The sequence below is a fragment of the Lissotriton helveticus genome, chromosome 9, assembly GCF_964261635.1.
Source record: "Lissotriton helveticus chromosome 9, aLisHel1.1, whole genome shotgun sequence".
NCBI lineage: Eukaryota > Metazoa > Chordata > Amphibia > Caudata > Salamandridae > Lissotriton > Lissotriton helveticus.
This window is the reverse complement of record NC_136070.1, coordinates 816866075-816882678: the sequence shown is the minus strand read 5'-3', so window position 1 is coordinate 816882678 and position 16604 is coordinate 816866075. Positions and strand designations below refer to the sequence as shown.

At 41.5% G+C, this 16604-nt stretch overlaps 1 protein-coding gene across 4 annotated transcripts in view; it reads right to left on the bottom strand.

Moving 5' to 3' along the window:
* MEIOSIN (meiosis initiator) overlaps positions 1–16604 on the bottom strand; it is a 2162440-nt gene that overhangs the window by 399549 nt on the left and 1746287 nt on the right. For 2 of the 4 annotated variants that reach the window (XM_078660969.1, XM_078660972.1), the window contains exons 10-11: positions 6177–6350; positions 3664–3747 (exon numbers count right to left, since the gene is read on the bottom strand). The exons of 1 other annotated variant lie outside the window; for it this stretch is intronic. In XM_078660969.1, the coding sequence (XP_078517095.1) occupies positions 3664–3747; positions 6177–6350 (258 nt within the window). The remainder of the gene's footprint in view (positions 1–3663; positions 3748–6176; positions 6351–16604) is intronic. One more of the 4 variants, XM_078660970.1, reaches the window with a different exon arrangement.

Sequence of the window (16604 nt, the reverse complement as noted above, 5' to 3'; positions counted from 1 at the left end):
AGGCAGACCTGCCCTTAGGGCAGGTATGCCTGCCATATGGCCCCCGAACCTTTTTTGGGGGTGCTAGAGGGTGTCAAAGTGACACCCCCTGCACCCTTGCCAAAAATCTGTATTTACCGATCGGTAAATACCGACCTGTAATGCCCCATTCATTCCTATGGGCTTCAAAGCCCATAGGAATGAATGGAGCATTACAGGTCGGTATTTACCGAATCGGTAAATACCGACTTTTAAAGAATCGGTAAATCCACATCTGGATTTACCTACATCTCGGTACATCTATTTTACCGACTCTTAAATACCGAATCGGTAAAATTCGGTATTTAAGTGTCGGTAAAATAGATTTACCTACATCTGGCCCTATATGTCTTTAGGACATTACTTTATTCATGTACCGGGGACTCCCATTCCGACGACGGGGAATGATTCAGGCATGTGAATCTATGAAAGACACCCATAATACTGGATAAATGTTCCTTCCCCCATTGAAATATTATTGGGAAACAAGGCCTGGGGCTTTTTGTGGAGACCGGTCAAATTTGGGTAGTTCAAGAATGTCTGATTCAAGCCTCTGTAATCTGTGCTTAAGGTCTGGTCAGTGGTAAGTAAGAACTTGGGCATTAGTTGACTGAATTTTCATACATCCATGTATAATAAATCTTTACTATCAAAGATAGTTAAAGATCCATGAATTTTCCGTTGGAAAGAGCTCAACCTTATTTGGTTGGGGGACTTTTATTCTTCTACTGGATTGTCTCTTTTGATTAACTTAGACGGGAATATAATGTTGGTCACAGGATTTTTTTTTTATTTCTTTAAATCCGAGATTTCCTCAGCCAGAAGGGTGGGCGGCCGGCTGAGTTTTCGAAAGGGAGCTTGGTGAATCGGTTATTAAAGGGAACGCCCTGCCCAAATGAAGGACTTTATGGTTTTTTGAATACATGTCTGAAGGATGATCTTGATAAGCACTCTCAGAGATGGCAGGAAAAACTCTGTACCTTAAACCCTACCCTCCCGGAGTCTCTCCGTCTTGCTCATTCTATCCCCTTGACAGCAAATCCGCGAGCTCAGCATTATAAAACCTACTTTGATTTGTATTACATGCTGGGGAAGATTGCACACTGGGGAGGGACTAAAGGGTCTCGCTGCCCAAGATGTCAACTTTATGGGGCGGATATAATTCACGTTTGCTTGGTGTCCTGTTGTTGCTGCAATTATTGATGAGATTTCAGATTTTTAATAGAAAACTCAAGTAGGAAATTGTTTTATCATCTTAGCTGACACTATTGGGTATGCCGGAAGAAAGTGTTTCTAAAAACGTGCAACCTTTTCTGTTTATAACTTCAGCTGTATACCGTTTATGTATTGCCTTGGCATGGCATGACCCCAAGCCTCCTGCTTTTGGGCAATGGCTGGCTCAGCTCATGGCCATACTAAGGGACTGATTACGACGTGGTCGGAAATGGCTCCGACCGTCGCTCGAAGCCTTTCCGACCACATCGTAATATGCCAGTCAGATTCCTTTACGACCACCTCATTGCAATAGAGGCGGTCGGAAAGGAATCCGAAAGGACATTTCGACTGGCTTTCAAGCCTGTCCGCCAGTCGGAATTCGGCCAGCAATCCCAAGGGTGACTCTTTCTGTCCCTGTGATTACGATGTCGGGTTTCGGCAGCTTTTCCGTGCCGGTCTTTCCAACATAGAAAGGTTGCCGGAATTCGACTTTGGGGCCCCCAGCAGGGCCCCCTTGTATGCATGGCCTCAGGTTGGAGGCTGAGGGGGCACCTATGGAGCCCCCCTTTTGATCCCTGCACCACATGGCAGGCACCTTGAGGTGCCTGCCACAAGGTGCAGGGATGAGCTGCACCTCCTATTTTTACAATGGGAGAATGCATTCAAGCCGGAATACATGCTCCCATTGTAAAATATAGGAATGCGACCTAACAGTGTTCGATTGCATCCTAATTGGTCAGTCGGGACCACCGACCTGGTGTCGGTCGGTCCCTTGACCGAGACAATGTTGGGTGGAGTTTTGTAATGACGAAATCATGAAAAGGCTTTATACAAGCCGAATGGCCAAAAAGCAAAGAAAAAAGGTTGACAACATGGATAAAAGAGCAATAGAAGGAGTGGGGAGGAACTCTGGATAATGTTGTAACTGAGCAGGATAATCTTGATAGCTGGGATTGATAGTTACGCCTGTCTCTTGATCTTGGGATTGGGCTGAGAGGATGTATTGAGGGAGATTACTGCATTGAGTATTATATTCTATCTCTTAGTTTTGTAAATGATTTTCTCTCATATGATGAATTCACAAATGGAGAATCAAGTATATGGTTGCATAATATGTTAGTGAAATGAGATTTATATATTTATGATATCCTCTGTGTTGGGGGAGGGGTCCTGTTGTATATTTAAAATGATGTGATAAAAATGTATTTAAAAAAAGAAAAATCAAATAAACAGTCATCTAAGTAATAAAGTTACCCTCTATAACAACTAAAAGATTTTCCAAACCACAATTCAAAACTCAATTCAGAATAAAGACCAATACTCAAGAGCAACAGATAAGCAACTTCACAATTCCTCCAGAACAAAATATTATGTTTTTCAAGTCCATCTTTCACAGTCTAGATCAATAACAGGTTTACTTTTATTAGGAGATTAAGAGAAAAAAATATTTTTAAAATAGATTCAGCTCAGCATGTTAGACATAATCTATAGGATACAGCCATGCTAACCTGTATCATTTACTGGAAAATTTCTAAAAGGAACAACGTTTTCAGGAAATGAGATAAGAGCAACCATTGGCAGGTAGTCTGAATACTTGGATTTCCAAAGAAAAGCAAAGAAATGTCTAAAAAACTATTGGCCAAAATCCAACAATTTTGAATGTTGGGAGCTTCAGACAACCTGGATAACATTGTTTACATATTACCTTACTAACATTATTTACTTACAGAATTACTCTCCTACGTTAAAACCTAGCCAAAATTTTATTGCCATTTATTCTACATTTTTTAAATTAAATATTTTTTCCCACCTGATAATATTTTCTTTTTTGACTCACTAAGAGTCTCTGTTAATCAAGAAATCCATAAGAGTGTTTCACAATCCAGAACTCAAAACAACTGTCTCTTCAACAAGTCTTTCTTCCATTCAACTTCTTTTACGTCAATACAATTCTTTAAAAAAGTAGAAAAAAAACACACCCAACCCAAAATCCACAATGCAATCTTTTTTGCTCCATGACGTCACTCTTTTCAAATAATACCAATGTACTATGTTTCAGAGTTCTCCTTTTTTTTTTTTTTTTTAAACGGAATTTTTTTTAAAATTGGAATAATGCAACTCACTCATTCTGTCTTCTTTCTTCTTAATCAGTGTCTTTTTTCTTAAAAATTAAACCCTGATAAAAAACCTGACTGAAAAAAAATGAAGTTGTTCTTTTTTAGTTTACAGTTTAAAAAAAGGTTTTTTTCCATATTTTTTTAAAACCTGGAAAAAAAAACTGGTCCGATGTATGCATAGGAACATAACCTGAATGGGGATAAAAAAAACTGGCTGAAACTACCAGTTAACACAATATTTTTTTACTGAACTCCTAATTAAAATAAATGATCTACCCTGTGTTTTGTTTTAAATAAATGTGTTTGTTCTTACCTGACCGCAGCTCCTCCGTGTTTCTGATCTTGACTTTGAAAGTCCACCAAGTGTAGAAACAGACGCACAACCATGAACATAATCCTGAAAAGTAAAAATTAAAAAAACAATGGAAAACAATGGGTAATTGTTTTTAAAATATTGTTTAACTACGTGAATGTTTTCACAAACTTGTTTACATTTTTTATAACAAATAAGTGTTATAAAAAAAAATCAATGTATTAGAAAACTACATTTTATTTAATGATATTTCATAAACCTATTATAGGACTGGTGTGTTTTTAACTTATTCTATTACTTTTAATATTTTAAATGTTTGTTACATATTTTTATAAATTATATTTAGTAATTAAACAATTATTAATCTTAGTTCTGTTTTTCTACCAATTCTGCATAACATGTTTACCTTAATTTTGTTTTTTAATATGATAAAAATATGAACTCTCATGTCTGGCAATTAATATCCGGGTATTAATACAAAGAGCCCTTATATGTCGACCATACAAAATATTTTTCCATATTTTAAATAATATTCGCATTTTAAATGTAATAATTTTAAAGTTGATTAAATGATCTCTACACAGGTATTTTGATTACTACCTTAGTATTCAAATATGTCTCCAGTCATTAGCCCTTGATATCTTACATCCCACTCCTTAATAAACGTTTTCCATATTCTAAATAAGTATGCATTTTTATAAGCATAAAATTATTTAAATTGTTGATACCAAGGTATTTTAATGATACCAGAGTAGTAATACACTTCCATACTCATTACCGTTAGACCCCTTACATCTGTCCCAAAAAAATTATATTGCTTATTTTAAACAAATATGCATTTTAATATTTTAAAATGTAATTAAAATATTAATACCCAGGTATTTGATACAAATCCCAACCCATCGCTCCTAGATACCTTACATCCTGCTCCTAAATACAAATTCGGATATTTTAAACAAGTAGGCATTTGAATTTTAACAATTATTATTGTAGTTAAATTATTAATACCCAGGTACTTTAATTACCATCCATGTATTAATACACTTCCCCACTCATTACAACTACACCCTATACATTTCCGCTCCGCAAAAATTATTTAGCATATTTTTTTACAAATATGCATAATTAAAATTAAATTAAAAACTTAAAAAATACCCAAAAATGTTTAAAAAGTTACTTCTAAGTATAATTCAAAAACACAATAAAATATACTTACCAATGCTTAGCAATTAGCGTAGAAAAGGCATGTGTGGTAAAGGACAATGCATGTTAAAGAATGCGTAGTAAAGACACATTGGGGAAAAGGCTGCATGGTAATGGCTGTTTTCCCAGATTCGTCTTCCTTCTTTACCCCAGTTTGTTTTCAAGTTCATGGGGAGAAACCAGCCATCTAGGGGATGAGTTTCTATTTAGCAGAAGCAACAACCAATTGGAAAGTAGGACTGAACTGGCCATTCTGCTACTGTGACATTTCCGGTGAGCTAAAGGCTATCAGGGTGCTTCCAAAACTGGTTAGTTTGCCTTGACCCAACCACAAAAGGCCCTTTGGTCCCATTTTACTTGCTGTGTCCACCACAGTGGGCTTCTTTAAGTATTTTTGTCATAGTTGATTTTGGAGTCCAGGCATGTTGGAAAGAAGACCTTGCTATGTATTACCAGGAGTATAAAAATGCAATGTCTTTGCAATCTCTCTTCCTTGTTGATTTTCAGTGGCACTGTAAATGGCAAATACCTGTGTGCCGTACTAACGTCTTCCTTACTTTAAGCAAGAATGGGCCTTCATACTGTTGGCAAAGGAGTGCCTACAACCTGTGTTGTTAAGGTGATGTGTTGGTAATTCCCGTCTACCTTAAATCAACATTGAAACTTTACTCACTGTTAAATATTTAATGTGTGGCATTTTATAGGCATGCTTACCATGGCTTATATAAATGTGTAGTTTATCTATTCAGCTTTTTGCCTGAATCGTACGTCTTTGCAACTAAAATCCTCTGCAAGTCAGCTAGAACAGCAAAAGCATCTCAATTGTTTTCTTCAAATGTCTGACAGTGTGTTTAATTACAGAGAGGGCTTACAAAGGGCAAATTAAAACCATACACTGCAAGTGTATATAGCCCACCAAAGACGAAGCCACAAAGAAGTTTAGTATGTAATTGACACTCCAGGTTAAATAAACAAGTGGTCTGAGATGTAAAATCTGCAAATGCAAACCAGTAATACAGGATATTTCTTAATCTCTTGGCCATGATAGTCCCCCATAACAGTGATTTAATGAGTCTTTCAGAACATTAGGCAACTTTAAAAAAAAACTCCAATCTCAAACCTGTGCACAGTTGTATTTGGATGTGCAGACTGGAGCTGTATAGTGCATAGTAACAAACATTATACTTTTTTAAAAACATCTTATGAACATCAGTAGTTTCAGGCAGGGATATCTGATACTACAACTGATATTTCATGGAGGCTCTTCTTTATCACGTTATATTCACTCTCTGTGAATCCCACACACTTACCTGCTTTAAAAGTTGTCTGTTCCATGCTGATACAAGTCCCGTCACACTGGAGCTTGGGCTGGAGTCAGTTTTGCTGGTTTCACTGACAGATAGGTAACAGTGATCCAGGGAGAATGACGACTGGAAGAGATCGAGGGAACGACGAGGGGTGCCTGGGACCATGTGACCAGAGACCTGTAGGGGGAGCAAACATCAGAAGGGGCAATCCCTATTCTGTACTACCATTTTCTATGGTAGCTTGGCTCTTTAACTTCTAGCAACTAGTTTCAATAATTTGAAAAACAATTTACAGAAGTATTTTCTAATTGTGACATGAGTCTTACATTATGCCTTGTTCTGTAGACCATCAGAACGACTTGTTGCAATACCATTTCCAGCAGTGGCACAGAACTACCCAAATGGCAATGTCTGGAGTCTAAGCGATGGCATGTAGACAAGGCGGACAATTTATTTTTGGTTCAGTTAGAGTAGCCTACATATGGATATCACAATTCTGAGAAAAATGATGGTTTATTAAGGAGAAAGTTCCCTGGGAGAGAAGTGTGTGTGGTACAAACCAACTACAGTACAACAGCATAGAACTTGAAAGCTAGCAGACTTTGTATATTCAGTTTATATCATCAGAACTTCAGGATTCCAATAACAAGTTATAAGCACCAAAAACGATGTCACAATATAATAACTTTTCTCACAGACAAACAACATTTTAACTACAAAGGAAACCAGTCTGGCTTTTATTTACCAGCTAAGCCACATGCATATATTACCATCAGCAAATGCATTGGTTAAAAACACAAAATTACTTACCTTTGAAAGCAATATTTATGCTGGATAACAAACCTTCCCAGAGATGCTTCATCCCAAGGTTTCAGAATAGATCTGGCAAGTTTTTCCCTTACATTACCATTACCAAGTGACACAACGTGGTTTCATTTACCCGGATGTAATGCATCGACTGGCACCCAGGGTCAGTTACCAGAACTGTTCCACACCTCAATGAGGTGTGTAGAGAGGAAACAAGAGAGCATCAACAACAGCTACACCAAAGCAAATCAAACGTTTGCATACTGTGGGACCTTGCTAATCAGAGCACAAAATCCCCAGAGAAGGGAGGACGTCAAGGAATAAGCTTGGCATCCACAGTTTTCTTCTGAGGAATACTTCTTCCCGCAACTTCTGAATGAGTACGAAAACAATATCCTGCGGGAGGTGACAATGAGTAGTGCTGATTAACCAAGTAAATCATTCATGCTACACAGCCTTGATAAAGTATATGTCACTGCATGCTTAGCAAAAGTATGCAAGGAAGACCAGGTGGCCGCTTGACAAATCTCAGCCATCGGGGCATCCCTGGTGAGTGCAGCGGAAGATGCCATGGACGTCGTGGAGTGGGCACAAAGCAAGTCACAGTGTCTTATAGAAGGCGTAACAGATCTGTATGTTAACAGTAACCCAACGTGAGAGTCTGTGCTTGGTTATCGCTTTGCCACACCAAACACTCAAAGACCCAATCATCCACTGTGTGTGGCCTGTATAATAATCAACTCTTGCCAGGGAACACATATATTCATTCTCTCCTCCATATTGGGGTGAGGAGGAGAGAAGTAGGATGTATGAAAGAGAGATTGGTCTGTGTGAAAGACAGGCACAATGTATGGCAAGAATGAAGGGCAGGTGTAAAGTAGCAGCTTATCTGGGTATAACCCATTAAAAGGCGGTCAAACCACGACGAGCTGTAGTTCACCGACCCTTCACACCACAGCTATCACACCAGGAATAGCCTTTAAAGTCAATAACATAATAAGACTAATGTGCAATGATTCGAATAGAGAGTATAAGGAAAGACAACACCATATTCAAATCTCATTGTGAAACTATACCCAGCATGGGAGCGAATTCAAAGTAAACTTTTCAGAAAACAAGCTAGGAACAGAGATTTAGACTGGGTTGAACTTGTGGACTCTTGGAGGCAAATGGGACAGTCAAATAGCCTTTCACAGCTGCGACTTTACAGGGATAACGGAAAGCACAGAACAAACCATCTGACTTGCATCAAAAAAGAAACCTTGAACATTGACCCTCATAAACAGATCTCATAGCTGGTTTCCTGGCAGCAAAAATTACATCCACCACTCCCAAAGTTCAAGTTAGCTCAATAGTCAAGCGTGTAAACACAGTTTCAGAGGGTTGCGTTAAAGGACCAGATCATTCTGTTACAAAATCAGGTTCTCTCTATGCAAAAGAGAAGGAGGGGCCCGAATGGCAAATCTAAACAAATCAGAGCACCAAATTCTCAATGCTTATTCTCGAGCATTCTGGATCAGTTGACCTTAGTGTTCATATGACTACTGCAGGATTTTTGCAAGAAGTGGCATTGGAGGGGAATCTCTCAAGTAGCCCACATAGCCAGTTTATTCTGAAGGCATCCCCAGTTAACCATTCAGAGAGAAATGTGCTACACAAAACTGGGGACAATTCCTGTTTTGGACTGCTTCAAAGAGATCAACACGTGTCCCAATTGGGAGAAGATAATGTCTGTCACCCCTGAATAAAGTTCCCACTAGTAGTCCTCTAGGAAGAGACGACTCAGCTCATCTGCCCTCACACTGAAGGAGCCCCTGGCAACATTCTTCCCGGAGAGTTCATGGTCATAGGCATAAAACATCCCAACTCAGGAACCAGCATCCACACGCCTTGCCAGTGGATGTAGAGCATGGTGGTTGTCTGAAAAGATGTGAATGGTACTTATTCAGTTGGAAGGGAACAAGGCCTTCAGGGCAAGATCGACAGACCACAGTTCCATCATAATTATCTCTAGCCACTGCTCTGATGCAGAGCAAAGCCCCCGTGCCATCATGTGGCTGAGACTCACCAGCCCCATGATGAAGCATCAGTAATCATGAACGCCTGCAACTACAGGGGTATGAATAGATGATCATTTAAGAGCCTGGAGGAACACATCTACCAGTGCAAGTCCAGGAGACCAGAATGGAAAATCTGTCCGAGATGAAAGGTCCCCCTGATGCTGGAGCCAATAATGCCTCGGGCACACTCAAGGACCCTCGCACGCCATCTGGCTTGTTGGACCAGCAGGATGCAAATGACCATCAGGCCAAACAGGCATAGGACTTAGAAAACTGTGATTGGAATCTGCTTCAGTAACATTGAAATTGAAATTAAAAACATTTATAGAGCGCACTAACACCTGGCGGTTTATATGGCGCTATGTTCAGATTTGACACAGAGAAAAGAAGAAAATAGGAAGGGGAGAGGGCCAGTTATTACGAAGGGAAAGCTAAAAAGAAGAGATGAGTTTTGAGGGCTTTCCGGAACTCCATGTAGTTAGTTAAGGTCCTGACAGAAAGGGGAAGGGCGTTCCAGAAGGTGGGGGCAAGGATAGAGAACCGGAGACCACATTGAAATCACATCCCAAACATCTGCAATTCTTTGAGAAGGAAAAGTCTTCATACAGGTTGTGTCTAGAAACTGCACTAATGACGGTCACACAACATACAGCCACAGACATACACACAAACAAATCATGATTCTACAATCAAGAGTCAATTACATGCCAATACACCTACCATCATACATCCAAGCACACTCAATTGGAGACACTGAAAAGAAACACAATATTCTGGAGAAATGTCAGGAAGCAATCCATGAAAAAGAATACAGCCAATCTTGAAATGAGTGAAGTAGAATGGAAAAATGTAATATAGCAACTCTACAGCAGCAGTACTTCATCCCCGCAGAATATGCTCTTAACTGGTCAATATGAGTCTCTTTTGCTGTACGTGAGACCTCAAATAATTCTCTAGCCCTCAAGTTTGAATTGCTTATCAGGCCACAGCTCTGAAGACAAACATTCCCTCTGGTCCAAGCTGCTTAATTCATTGTTTGATCAGGTCTTCAAAGCAGCAGTATCCCCAGGTCCTACACAAGCTCTATCTAAATCACCTTTACAATAAAAAGAACTCTGGGAAAGTACCAAACCACAATTATGACTGACATTGATGACATATTGTTAGAAAAACTCTTCTGAACATTTTTGAGGATTGGTTATCGACAGGAGAGGTCCTTGATTTGGCACGGGAGGAATTTAGACCCTGGTACGGTGCCAGTGACTGCTTCATCATTTTGAACATGATTCCAGGTGAAGAGATAAAACAAAATAAAGCACGATTTTGTCTTGTGTTATTGATTTTAGCACCTCTTTCGACATGGCTGATAAACAAAGAGTATGGTCAATAATGGAGGCTTTACATACAGATGAACAATAGTTCCTTACCTGTAATCTGTGGTTCTCCAGTATTGGTGTCTTTCATAGGTTCACATGTCTGAATCATTCCCCGTCGTCGGAGTGGGAGTCCCATGGTACATAAAAAAGCAATAATATGCATATAATAACCATAAACCTGGGTAATAACCAACCAGGAAGTACAGTAGCCCTAAGCTACAATAGCAAAATGTACACACGTATGACTATCCTAGTCATTTTGTATAGACCAAACTGCAGCCAATCAGGCGACAGCACCCACCAGAATGTTCTCCCCAGAGGCTCAGGCTCTCAGATTTTCTCGCACAGGAGTGAAGCCAACATAATCGCCTGAGGAGCCTCTGAGGGGAGGTGGGCGGGTGCATGTGAATCTATGAACGAGACCAATACTGGAGAACCACAAATTACAGGTAAGTAACTATTGTTCTTCTCCAGTATTGGGGTGTCTTTCATAGATTCACATGCCTGAATCAGAGTAGATAGCAGTACAAATCATAATGCTCATAGACCCTCCTTGTATCATAGTACATATGCATGCTTTGCCCAAGAGAATAACATGTAAAATAAGCGTCTAAAAAGAGCATAGAGGAGGAGGGAGAACAGAGGCTCACCTTATTTGAAAAGTTTGCGAAGAACTGCTCTTCCCACTGAAGTATCTGCATCACTTGCAGCATCCAAACAGTAATACCTGGTGAATGTATGCCTACTGGACCAAGTTGCCGCTCTGCAGATCTGATGGAGAGGCACACCAGCGAAAAGAGCTGTAGAAGAGGAGACCGCTCTTGTAGAATGTGCCCTTGGCAAAGATTGTAGAGGTCTTCCCGCTTGTTGATGACACAGACTGATTGCTGAGGACACCCAGCGGGCTATGGTCTGCTTGGATACAGCTCATCCTAGACGTAGCCTTCTGTATGCTACAAATAATTGATCTGTCTTTCGCAATGTTGCAGTTTATTGGAGATAGAATTTGAGACATCTCCTGATGTCTAGGGAATGCAAGGCTCTTTCCGCTGCTGTTTGCGGATTAGCAAAAAATGCCTTTAGAATCACTGGCTCATTAAGATGAAAGTCAGAGGGAACTTTAGGCATGTAACTTGGATTGGTACGAAGCACCACTGAATTAGAAGTGAATTGTAAAAAAGGAGACTTGATGGTGAACGCCTGAATGTCGCTGACCTTACGTGCCGACGTCAGTGCCAAAAGTAGAGAAACCTTCCATGAAAGGAACTTGAGATCCACTTTATGAATAGGTTCAAAGGGGTGACGCATGAGCTGGGTGAGCACCACATTTAAATACCAGGATGGAGGCGGACGTCAAATAGGAGGAAACATTCGGAATAGACCTTTGCAGAATTGTTGGATTATTCTAGCAGAATAAAGAGAGTTAGAGCCATCTTAACGGAATCTGGAAATGGCTGCCAAAAACACCTTCAGTGTGGAATGAGATAAGCCTGATCTAGCCAAATGAAGAAAGAACGGCAAGATCTGTTCTGGTTTAGCATGAACTGGATGTAAATTGGCAGAGTGACACCAGGTACAGCACCTTTTCCATTTAAGTTTGTATGTCTTAATAGTGGCAGGTGCTCTAGCATTGGCTAAAACCTCTTGACAATCCTCAGGGATATCTAAATGGGCGAATTCAATGTCTTGAGGAGCCAAGCTGCTAATTTCAAGGAAGCTTGGTCCGGGTGACAGATTTGACCCCCTTGCATGGTCAGAAGATTCGGTATTGATGGAAGCTGAATGGGATCGCACTCCGAGAGGAGGAGAAGCTCGGTGAACCAATATTGGCAAGGTCACCTGGGCGCAATAAGAATGAGGCAACACGGCTGTCTCTTCATTTTCCGGATGACTCTGGGAACCAAAGGAATCGGAGGAAAGGCGTATGCATAGATCTGAGACCAGTTCATCGAAAGCGCATCCCTGCATGAGTCCTTGTGGGGAATCGAGCGTGCAAAGTGTGGGCATTTTCGGTTCTGAATTGTTGCAAACAAGTCCAGGTCGGGGTGGCCCCACTCTCAAAAGACTCGGTCCAGAGTTAGTTGACGGATCTCCCATTCGTGATTGGCTATTGCAGATCTGCTGAGAGAATCCGCTAGTACATTGGACATCCCAGGAACGTGAACTGCTGAAAGATTTATCTTGTGATCCAGAGCCCAATACCAAATCTCCTGGGCTTGCTGAGAAACAAGAGCCGATTTTGTACCCCCTTGCTTGTTTAAGTAATGCATACTTGTTGTATTGTCTGTCCTGATTAGAACTATGGACCCCTTGATAACTGCTCAAAAGGACTTCAAGGCCAGAAAAATAGCTCTTAGCTCTAGCAGATTTATGTGCCTTTTCTTTTGTTGCGTATTCCCCTTTCCGTTGACAGTCATTCCCTGAAGGTGTGACCCCATCCTTCGAGGGAAGCATCCGTGGTGATGATATACCTTGGCACTTCCGTCAGGAATGTACATCCTTCTTGCAATTTTTTCTTTTGAATCCACCAGTGAAAGGCCTCTTTCATACGGTAAGTTATGCTGATCCTGTCGTCGAACGACCCCAAAACCTGCACCCATTGGAGGCTGAGTTCCTCTTGTAAAGGTCTCATTCGGAGACGACAGTTGGGTATCAGAGGGATGCAGAATGAGATCATCCCTAGAAATTATTTGAACATCCAAACTGAATTGTACTCTTTTTGTTGTAAAAGAAGAGCCACTAATCACAAATTGACCCAGTCCTAAAGGCAAATAATCAATGTAGAACTGTGAACAACTATGGATTGTCGAGTGATCATTCCAATCATAACTCTAATTATAGAGATTATTACCCTGTTCCAGTCTATTGCCATAAATAAAAGATAGCCAGTCTCTGATAAACATGTAACCAAACAACACAGTACAAACATCCACTAGAAGGACAACATTTGAAAAAAAGTGTGAATAGCTAGATGACACCTCACGGGCGCACCACCAATGGGACCCCTGGTTGGTACTCACCAGGATGGCCCTGTTCTCATCATCGGTGTCAAATAGCTTAACGAAACGTGTCCAAAACCCAAAGGAAAAAGGAAGACAGTGAATGGTGCAGACTGAGTGGAGGGCGACCTAGTCCTTTATGTCCCTCTTGACTCCTATTAAGTGGATGTAAAAGAAGAGCCATCTTACAAATCTTGAGCTGCCTTTCTTTTGAGACGAAAGCCTGAGTGAGCTGAGTGTCTAGTGTGGCTCCCAGAAACGACTTTCTTGTGACGGAGTTAGATGGGATTTTTCGAGATTGATTGAGAGACCCAGAGACTGGAATAGTGACAGACATCTTTGAACATGCAATCTTGCTGTTCCTAAAGAATTGGCCTTGATAAGGCAATCGTCCAAGTATTGAAAAATTTGAATACCTTCCAAGCAAAGATGCGCCGGTCACTGGAGCTAACATTTTCGTGAACACACGAGGCGCTGAACGAAGTCCAAATGGGAGAACCTTGAATTGAAAATCCCTGCCAGCCACTCTGAATTTTAAGAACTTTCTGTGCCTGGGAAGGATTGGCACATGAAAATAAGCATCCTGAAGGTCGAGGGAGGCCATGTGATCCCCTTTCGAAAGAAGCTGGAGGATTTCTTGAAGTGTTAACATCCGGAAGGATAATTTTTTGAGGTATTTGTTGAGGGCACACAGGTCGAGGATAAGGCGCCATACTCCTGACTTCTTGTGTATGAGGTAGAACCTCGAATAGAACCCTCTTCCTTTTTGCAATTAAGGAACTTTTTCGATCGCTCCTTTCCGAATCATTACATTTATTTGGGAGAAGAGCTCCTTGAGGTGAGCTGGTGGTGGACCTTTTGGAGGAGAATTTGGAGGGGTTTTGACGAATTCCAAAGTGTGGCCCCTGGCCACTTCATCCAGGACCCACCTGTCCGTAGTAATTTTGGACCAATTCGAGAAGAAATGGGATATTCTTCCCCCAACTTTCGACCTTGGGATGGGCAGAGGTGGTGGCAGGTGGTACATCTCATTGCTTTCTGGAGGAATCTTGTCCCCGGTAAGAAGGCTTCCTTTTTCCTTGCGAGTAATTGTTACCTCGCTGTCCGTATGTTTGCTGTTTATATGGTTGATACCGCAGGTTACCTTGCGAGGACTGGTACGAGCGCTGTTCAGAATAGCCCCCTCTACTGGAAAAAGATCCACATCCTTTGGCACCACGAAAGGACGATTTACGAAACTGCAGGCTTCCCAGCGACCTTGCAGTTTCTGTATCCTTCTTTATGGCCTGCAGGGCCTCATCAATATGCTGGCCAAAGGGAAACTCCCCATAGTAAGGCATATCGATGATCTTAGCCTGGACCTCCTGGCGAAAGGATGTTGACTTCAGCCAACCCTGCCTTCTCAGCACTACTGCCCCCGTCAATTGCCGGAAGCCTGTAGATGCCACATCTACTGCTGTGTCAATCATCTTTGCTGAAGTGCACTCTCCTTCATGCAATATTTTTTTAGCTTCTGATCTTTCAGGCTCTGGAAGCTTTTCAATATATGGTGAGATATACAACCACATTTGTCTATCGTAAGTCCCCAATATTGCTAGGGAGTTTGCAGCACGGACAGTAGTTGCAACTATCGTTGAAACTTTTTTGCCAATGGAGTCCAGACGTCTGCCATTCCTGTCAGGTGGAGCGGTTACTTGTGAAGATGGGTTTCTGGCCTGTCTCTGGGCCGCTTGGGTGACGACTGACTCCGTCTTTGATTGTCCTATAAGGCATGCAGGTGAGGTGAGAGGTGCCTTATACTTTTTGTCTACACGAGGCAAGACTGCAGGTAAAGAATTTGGAGTTGACATGATTTTAAGTCCCTCCTTCCAGATAAAATCTATTATCGGGATCGTCTTCACCTGTATTTGCGGTTGATCTTTAAAATCATATAAGAAACAGTCATCCTGTTTCATTTCCATGGAAATTAAGAACCTTTTCGTTGCTCTTTCCATTATGAGATGGAATCCTTCAATATCTACAGGCGGAGAGTCCGCGGTATGAGGAGCAGAAGGTGATGGGGTTTGCGTTTGGTAGTCATCCCACTCCGACAGTACAGATTTATCATCCACCTCTCCTTCTTCCCCGTCGTCATCAGTGGTTACAGCTTCCTGAGTATGGTGGGATTGTGCCGGAGAAGGTGGAACTGTGGATTGCATTTCGGGTGCTGATATCGGAGAAGATTGTCTTGGGGGTATAAATGTTGATGCAGGTGTTCAAAGCATGGGAGTCGAAGGGAATGACTCTGCCGATTCAGATGGAGGGAACCGGCAATAGTAGTCGTCCAACATATACTGCAAGTTGTTGAGGAGAGCTAACGGGATCTGTGCTGTAGGCACCGTGGCAGGAGCTTGACCTGTAGGCTCAGGAAACTGCTCTTCTTCATGATCCTCATCTTGAAACTTTATAAGCAGCTCAGATGGACTTCTGGCTGCGCTGAATTTCTCATCCACATCAGATTGTTCTTCATCCTCTTCTGAGTCCAAAAGTTGTTCAGGCAATTTCAATGGGGAGAGAGCCGCTAAGGAAGAGCCCAGTCTTTCCAATAAAGAAGCCGCCGTAGACGGCGAAGCAAAGGAGGCTGCAGACGGTGCAGCAGACCAAACCTGCAGTTCTTTACACGATGAAAGAAGAGGCGTCGACGGACGAACCGTCAAATGGTGTATGGACTGTGGCCACCGACGAGACAGTGAACTTCGTCGACGGGACAATCATTGTCGACGATGTTTTCGACAACGAGGCAATCTTCGTTGACGATGTCTTCGACGATGAGGCAGTCTTCCCCCTTCCCCTTCCCCAGTACATTTGTAAGTATAGTGGGTGTTGGGTTCGAATATTATGGATATAGTTCCTTATCTTAGAATATCCAGTGCATATATTCTTTTTTATCTTTAGTGGTCCGTTTTAAGAAAATTTTGTGCTTACAAGATTGGAAAGATTGGTGACCCGATAGGTACGTGGCATCTGTGATTACATGGAGGAATATTGACTGATGTTGGATCAGATTGGATAACTGATGAGCATGGGGCCTGGGTGTAATCTATTTCTTCACAAGGTGCACATTTCCATTTCTGAACACGGTGTTCACTCTAAGTCACGTTTGGATATGCCCCACTTTGGAGCCATATCATTAAGAATAATTACAGACAC